The 7,873-nt window shown below is 47.6% G+C and overlaps 1 protein-coding gene across 1 annotated transcript; it reads right to left on the bottom strand.

The window, feature by feature from the left end:
- Positions 1-4,532: 4,532 nt before the first annotated feature.
- oat (ornithine aminotransferase) lies at positions 4,533-7,810 on the bottom strand. Its single transcript, XM_049759350.2, has 10 exons — positions 7,643-7,810; positions 6,911-7,113; positions 6,613-6,837; positions 6,456-6,551; positions 6,252-6,379; positions 5,963-6,085; positions 5,754-5,882; positions 5,559-5,672; positions 5,346-5,490; positions 4,533-5,275 (listed from the first exon to the last, which is right to left on the bottom strand). Exons 2-10 carry the CDS (start codon positions 7,095-7,097, stop codon positions 5,115-5,117), a joined length of 1,308 nt encoding a protein of 435 aa, XP_049615307.1. The 5' UTR covers positions 7,098-7,113; positions 7,643-7,810; the 3' UTR covers positions 4,533-5,114.
- Between the last annotated feature and the right edge of the window lie 63 nt (positions 7,811-7,873).

Raw genomic sequence — 7,873 nt, 5'->3', positions numbered from 1 at the left:
CTCTCTCTCTGCCTCCCCTCTGATGGGAGGGGGAGGGAGGGAGGGAGGTCTGGGGGCAGGCAGGGGCAACCCCCCCTCCATCCATAGGCGAGCCATCCATCCCTTCCTCCCCACACTGCACCCACGTCATCCTCTTACATACCTTTTCCATTATGCGCACACACATTTTTACGCGAAAATTTAGTCAATGAACGGAAAACACTTTTACAAGTGACGGAAAAACCAGTCGGCCATATTAAGTGTTTTCACTCGCACACCTTACGGAAACACTTGCACACTCACACACGACTGAAACGAGTCGCCACTACCACCAGCTGCAGCCCAGTGGCTGCTTCTTCACTCCCAGTCGTGCAAACGCGCTTTTAGAGGCGGCACGAGCGATTCCATGATGTCGTGCGCAATATAAGCCAGCGTATCTGCATGCATCGCTCAGAGCACTCCATCAGGTGATTTATTCGAGGAACAGGCCCGGCCGAGTGCGTGCGTGCGTGCGCGTGTGTGCCATTTGGACGACACATCCATCAATGCAGCTCGCGGGAATTTTCCGGGATTTCATTAAAAAAAAAAAAAATGCATTTAGAGATGAAATGAGATTTAAAGATACGATGCAAATGCCCCCCTAAAAAACAGTATGAATAAAGAAATAAATACATTTTATTTCAATTGGAATAAATGTATTCAGCTCGGAGCGTGCGTTTGAGTTTTAATAAGGACGCTTTTCGAATAAGCGTCAGCTTGTGTTGGACTTCTTTATATGATTATTATTGCAGGCGCTTATTGCAAGAAGCGGGCAGACTCCTCAGGGGGTCTGGCTTCCTCACTGTATAGATTTTTTTCCACAATTTCATCATCAGGCCTCATGAATCCTTCTGTGGCTCCATGATGATTTTCTCAACTTTTATTAAAAAAAAAAAAAGATCTGATCGTTTTTGAGGGAATTTCAACCTTGAAGTGATTCACCCTCTTTATTTTGTCGTCACTGTTTTGTTGCTATGTCTGGTTTTGGCACCCCGGGGGGGGTAGTCTGGTGATTCGGCTCACGTTTGACTCAGCGTTTTTTTGCTTCCGAGGAGAGTGTGTGAAGGCCGTGCAGTCATGACTACGTCTTGACCCTGATCCCAGGCGAACTCGCAGTTGTTGGCTGCTATTAAAAGCGCGGCGAGTCGTTTCACACATCGCATTTAATAATAGCGGAAAATGCAAGAATGCTATATGCTATGGCTAGCTTTCATTTGCTATGCTCACTTATAGTGTAACTGGTTAAAGCTAAGTTGTGTTAGCATAGCGCTGTACTAATGAAGGTCATGTTCCAGGGCCGTACAATAGAAGCAGTGTTTCAATCCTGACATAGGCAGGAGGGGGGGGGAGGGAGGAGCCCCCCCCTCCGCCGTCCCACAGCTCACTGGAAGGGGTCACCCGCCGAGCTATTTTAAGGCCCAACTATAAATATAGGAAACGTCCGTCGATGCGGGATGTAACACTCGACGATCTGTTATTCAGGAATTTGCGAAGATGAAAAAAAAAAAATCGGGAGCTCGTCACCGAGGTGCCGGAGAGCCGAGCGGAAAAGCAAACGTCTCGGACGGAGGGGGAAAATGGAGGCGGGAGGGGCAGCCAATTCTGCTTGCTACGCTCCGTATAACATACTTGACATATTGTAACATTCTGCTGCTAAAATTCCACCCTTAAATCGAACAACTATTTTGCAACTCAATTTAGTCTTGCAAATTTGAGAGCGATGGAGAGGCCACATCGATATATATATATATATATATATATATATATATGTCATTATATTTTGAGCGCTTCGGTATTCCGTTAAGCGCTTACGACTTGCGTCATTCAATCATCGGCAAATGGAATGTGAAAGAAAAAAAAAAAAAAAGAAAAACACCCATGGGATTATCCACAATTAGTAATGCAACCTCATGAATATTAATGAGCATCTTTATCAGCCACGCGCAGATGACTACCTCGGGCTCTTTTGAAGGCACGCCGAGGCCTCCTTTATCGCCTCAAACTCGCTATTTTCATCTCACGCAATCGTAAACAAGCGGAGGTGTCAAAAAAAGAAAAGAAAAAAAAGACAGCATGTTGTGTAAGATGCTGTAAATGTGAAAACGGAGTGATCCTTGCTAGCCTTTCATTCTAGGCCCCTCTTTATTGGAATATGATTTGTAGAATAAAATCCCATCCTTCTTTCTTCTACCACTCACATCCTGTCAGTTAATTAAAATAAGTGTACATCTCCTGGAGATGCATTTGGGACGTTGGCCCATTTCTTCCACGACTATCGAGTGGCCTTTTCTCTCCTTGTGTTCCCGTTAGACAAAAAAAAAAGTTGCTCGAAAAGTTTCTGGAGTAAATAACTATGAGACGGCCATGTTGGCAATAACAAGTCACTTCCCCCCCCAATTTTTTTTTTCATCCCTTGTAAAGACGGCAAGAACTAAAAAGTGACGCTTGAGGCGACTAAAAAGCAGAGAACAGAGCGGACTTTCATTAAAAGGCGACTATTGAAGCTATAAATCTGCGACGTTATGAAAATGCAAGCGTGGAATGTGCTGTCATTGGAGATGTTTCCACCAGAGGATTACAATTATTTCGCTTTTCTTCACTCTCATTGCTTTTTATCGACTCGACAAAAGCGTCCTCGCTACAAGTCGCCGCTTTACTGCCGTCGCAAATTTTCAAATTTGATATGTCTAAAAAACAAACAAAAAAAAAAAAAAGGCTGGCCGGGCTTTGTGTTTGAACTCGGCTGTACGAGGGGCATACTAATCGCAAGCAGGTCCAGCTGCTCGCCACGCTCGGGCGAGTATGCTTGATTGTGAAACATCACACGGCTCTCGCTCTGGCACGTTGAGGAGAAGCGAGGTGGCTCACCGCCGTGTCGTCGTCCTGCAGGCTCCCCCTCCCGTCTCCTCTCGTCACTGAGTGCTTGCTTATTACTCAAGCTGGCGGCGGCTTCGCCGGTGTCGCTGAACTCGCCGTGCAGCCGGAGCCGTTCCATGCATACAGATGCGCTTGTAGTACGAGTAACGGGCGTGATCTGTGCTCGAGACGCTTCTGGCCTTCCGTCCGTCCGTCTGCGGCTTTCGGCTTCTCCGAATAGTCACAGGCACATTTTACGGTGAAATGTACCCATTTTTTTTTTTTTACGGTCATTTGGGCATTCACGCTCGCTCGTAACCGACGGACTGGCAAGCCAAACTGGCGTTCCGAGGGCCAAAAAGTTATATTAGGAGGTGTGGCGCACCAGCTGGAACCCTTGAGCGACAGGATTTGGTTTTATGGCTACGGCTATGATTAAAGGGGAACAAGTCAAACATTTGCCTGACAATAATGTCGTCTGTGCGGCCCAGCTCGTCTAAACACGGCATTCTGATGAACATGAAGTGGAAAAAGACGGCCAGGACGAGAAGTTAGCCGAATAAATGTAACATTACAGAGGGACGGACGGACTCGGGGGGGTAAAATTGCATCTACAAAGTGTCCTCGGTACTGAACCAGTGGACATAGTGCCAAAGGTGCTAATGGAAAGAAAAGCTCCCAGGAGGCAACGCGAGCTCCTAATGGCCGTGCACGCTCGGGCCTCATCCATAGAGTGCAGCTATTCCCCACTGGCAACTCACACGGGAAAAAATGGCCCATGCGCAATTCTATTTCAAGATGAAGTGTCATTTATCAGCCCACTCCCAAGTCGTAAACTTAATGCAGAAGCGAGCTACATTAATATCATTTATCAGCGGTAGAGGGAGAAAACCTATTACTCATAATTCCCCCAAGTCGACGTTTCTTGGCTGTAGATGTTTTTATGAATTGAATTTAGAGCAACGCAAGCGTTTGGCCATTTTGTAATATTTAGCACAAAACGGAAGGAAGTTATTAGCCATGAAAAAATGTCTATCAACGTTTCACTCGTCACCGCCCTGCTAAAATCGAAGCTGGTTTACGAAAAGGGGCTCGGGCGGCGACGCATGACCGAGCCTGGAGGGGCCTCGCTCGCGTTGTCACCTGGCGACAAAAGACCGCTCGCTGCTGCCAACCTGGAATTCCGCTCATATTTCACAAGCAAACTCGGAGGCCTCGCTCGGCTGGCTGCCATACGGAATAATGAGCTGTCCCGTGAGAGCGCGAGCGGTCTGATTGAAGACGCTGACTGGGCGCCGTTGTCCTCTTCCGTAGGCCTCCCGTTCCAAAACGACAACTGCGGATCGTCTTAGCATAATACAGTTACGAGGCCAACTTTTAGATTTTAGAAGTTGCAACATAATTGCTGTAAGATTGACTCATAACATGATTCAATTAGTTTTAACTGATAAAAATTTAACTCTTGGGTAGTCTTTTACTTTTCACTAGTACAATAAATGAGCCACACTATTCTAATGTACTCATGCACCTGTAATTAGTTCCCACATTGCCTTTTTTGCAATTGAGTGAGGTCACTACCCCACCTAGTGGCAGTCTTTGTTACTGCAGAACTGCCAAACGTTCCATTGTCATTTCTGTGAGAGATTCACTTCACACCATTGTTGACTGCAATAATTTATTGGAATAAAGTTCAAGATTTCTCCGGTCTTGGAAATGAAAATATGCTGGTACCTTGAGTGACAGACAGTAACCATGGTTACGTGATGCTCTACTATTGTAACAATGCCCATCCACATGGATGCATTCACTATAAAAAACACCACCAAAAAACGTTCAAATCTGATCCTGTGTGCACTTCTGATAAGTCACATACAATGTAGCTAAACAAAATTCTAAAGTCAAACCTTCAAGTTTCTGTTCCGTTTTATCTTTCAAGAAGTTTTTCAAATTTTTTTATGAACCAGTAACACCACAGGGTGAACCAATATTTGTGCATTAACATTCCCGGTCCCTCTCTCGGCTATCCTCAAAAGATTTTGATAAGCTCTCTATTTGTTTAATTCAACATTCACAAACAAGTCAGACTTGTTTGTAGCTTGGGGTTTAAGTGCTTCTTTGTTTAGACAAAAGTAGACATCTGTAACATTCTTGTAACTAGTTCCTTCAAAATCAGCCCTAAACCGATATGCCGGGTCAAGTGAGGAGGAGTAAAAACAGACGAGTGACACGTGTAGTACTTTTTAGAGCGCGGCGACGGTTCTGTAGATGATCTCGATGCACTCTCTCAACTGGGGCTCGTTGATGGTGAGGGGCGGAGCCAGGCGGATGATGTCACCGTGGGTGGGCTTGGCCAGCAGGCCGTTGTCGCGGAGGCGCAGGCACACTTTCCACGCGTCGTAGTCTGAGCGGGGAACGACACGTGGCACGTCAGCGCCCCCTTTGGAACAAACGCGGTCAAACGGCGCGGCTACCTTTGGTCTCTTTGATGACCACGGCGTTGAGCAGGCCCTTGCCTCGCACCGTGCTCACAATGTCGGATGGCAGCTTCCTCAGCTCCGAGCGCAGCAGCCGTCCCAGCTGCTCTGCGTTCTCCGCTAGCTTCTCCTCCTCCATCACCTGCAAAAAAGTGTTAGTTAGGGGGGTTAATTATTTTTGTTTGATCAAATAAATGATGTAAGTCTGACCTCAAGGGCAGCAATGGCAACCCGACATGCGATGGGGTTCCCTCCGTACGTGGAGCCGTGTTCCCCGGGCTTGATGGTCAGCATGACCTCGTCGTCGCACAGCACGGCCGACACCTGACGCGTAGGCAATTGTTAGGCCTTGCACGAAAGACAACATTTGTAAGTTAGAAAAAAATAACCCAAAAGAACACTTACTGGGTAAACCCCTCCCGAGAGCGCTTTCCCCAGGATGACAATATCTGGCCGCACTTGTTCATGGTCAACGGCCAGACGCCGCCCGGTTCGCGCCAAACCCGTCTGCACCTCGTCGGCGATCCACAAAACCTTAAATACATTTTAAATCAAGTTTTTAAAAATCAAGTTTGACTCTTTAGGCTAGCATGAGGCTAAAACGGCATCCTCACGTTGCGCTGCGTGCACAGCTCCCGGACTTTGGTCAAGTAGCCGTTGTCGGGCACCACCACGCCCGCCTCGCCCTGGATTGGCTCCACCATGAAGGCGGCGACGTGCGGGTCTTCGAGGGCTTTCTGCAACAGACCAAAACATGGTCAAGCCTATTTTCGGTTTACACAGAGGAAATAAGCAGTTGCACTTCTGGTGCAGAAAAAAAACAACAACATCATCTTCGGTACAAAACAATCCAGTTAAACCTCAGTTGACTCTTATTTTGATTGCTAGAATCCAAAACCAAACCTCAAGCGCGGGAATGTCGTTAAACGGCACAAGCTCAAATCCGGGCATGAAGGGGCCAAAGCCTTCGTAGCTGCTGGGGTCAGTAGAGCTGGAGATGGCTGCCAGCGTGCGGCCCCAGAAGTTGCCATCTGGTACACAAAGAATTGTATTTATTTATTTTTACTACATGCATTGCAGATTGACTTGATTTGAAGTTTCACTGACCAGCAAAAACAATCTTGGCTTTGTTCTTGGGCACGCCCTTCACATTGTAGGCCCACTTACGAGCCAGCTTGCAGGCCGTCTCGCCGCCTTCCACACCTTTGACAAGACGGCCGTCAGCGTCTCTCACGTGCTCCTAAACTGACGAACTTTTCCTTACCGGTGTTCATGGGCAAGACTTTGTCGTAGCCAAACATAGCGGTGACATACTCCTCGTAGGCGCCCAGCACGTCGTTGTAGAAGGCTCGGGAGGTCAGCGTGAGCTTGGACGCTTGGTCGGTGAGGGCGGCGATGATCTTGGGGTGGCAGTGGCCCTGATTGACGGCGCTGTAGGCGCTCAGGAAGTCAAAGTAGCGGTTGCCTTCAACATCCCACACGTAGATTCCTGGATCAGAAGATAAAACTGACTCAGTACTTAAGTTCAGTTTGAGTTTTGTCAATGCGCAGTGTTAGCTCACCCTCGCCCCTTTCCAGCGCCACAGGGAGGGGATGGTAGTTGTGCGCGCCGTACTTCTCCTCACGAGCGTAGATCTCCTCCGAGGTGAGCGGCTTGCGTGCAGAGGCGGGACGCGCCGCCGAGTGGACGCCACGGTGCGGCGCAGAGCTCCTCAGGCTGCGACCGAGCTGGATAATCAATGACTTCATGCCGGTGTGCGTACGTCTAAAGCAAAAAGGTGGAAAACATCAAGGGTAGCTGTGCAGTGATGACGTCCATCTTGTTTTCCATCTATTTTTTTAGTCTTTTAAGCACAGTAAACATTGTATGCTTTGTGAAGCGTAGTTAAAAGGCGGTGACCACCACTTAGCTCCCACTGAGGAAAGAAAGACCCCCCCCCCCCCCCTCTTGCAAAGGACAAAATGCACCTAGGACACGCACGTTGTTAAACTGTAAACAGTACAGGAGATAAGTGTCCTAACTTTGGCAGTGCAGTTGAGTTTCACCTGCCCCTGAAAGATGATAGGCTTTAAGGACCAGCCTCCAAACACACCCCCACACAGACGTTAGAGCACAGAGCTAAAAAAAAAAAAAAATATTTGCCTGATTTATGCAATGTAATGTCATTTATGATCAAAATCATCACATCCACGTTGGGTATACAGTCACGTGGTGTGCCACGGTTTTAGCTAAGTAGCTAAGCTTAGCTTAGCTGTCAAGTGTATAAGGCAGAGGAAGAGAACAAAGCCAGTACCAGAACGAGGTGGAATGTAGTTTAGGAGCGTCGTGTGTCTGCTTGTCTGCTGGGTTTAGCCTTATACGATGTTGGTCGGTGCCGAGCCGGTCGGATCGGATTTCTGATCCAAAACGCCTGCCAGGCACGAAAATATACTAAGCGTGACGTCACAGGAAACGCCCCCATGTTGTAACATTCGCCTTGATTGCAAGATCAACAGTCCGACTCGTGATGTCTTTATTATTATTA

Source organism: Syngnathus scovelli, chromosome 21, assembly GCF_024217435.2.
Source record: "Syngnathus scovelli strain Florida chromosome 21, RoL_Ssco_1.2, whole genome shotgun sequence".
NCBI lineage: Eukaryota > Metazoa > Chordata > Actinopteri > Syngnathiformes > Syngnathidae > Syngnathus > Syngnathus scovelli.
The sequence above is the reverse complement of the archived record's forward strand: the minus strand, read 5'-3'. Positions and strand labels throughout refer to the sequence as shown.

What these genes read in the sequence shown, in the direction of transcription:
- oat (XM_049759350.2), bottom strand. Translation starts at nt 7,097, where the DNA reads ATGAAGTCATTGATTATCCAGCTCGGTCGCAGCCTGAGGAGCTCTGCG. An exon ending in AGTCTTGCCCATGAACACCG is followed by an intron (nt 6,552 to 6,612) that starts GTAAGGAAAAGT and finishes GTCTTGTCAAAG; the next exon opens with GTGTGGAAGGCGGCGAGACG. An exon ending in ACGACATTCCCGCGCTTGAG is followed by an intron (nt 6,086 to 6,251) that starts GTTTGGTTTTGG and finishes GGTCTGTTGCAG; the next exon opens with AAAGCCCTCGAAGACCCGCA.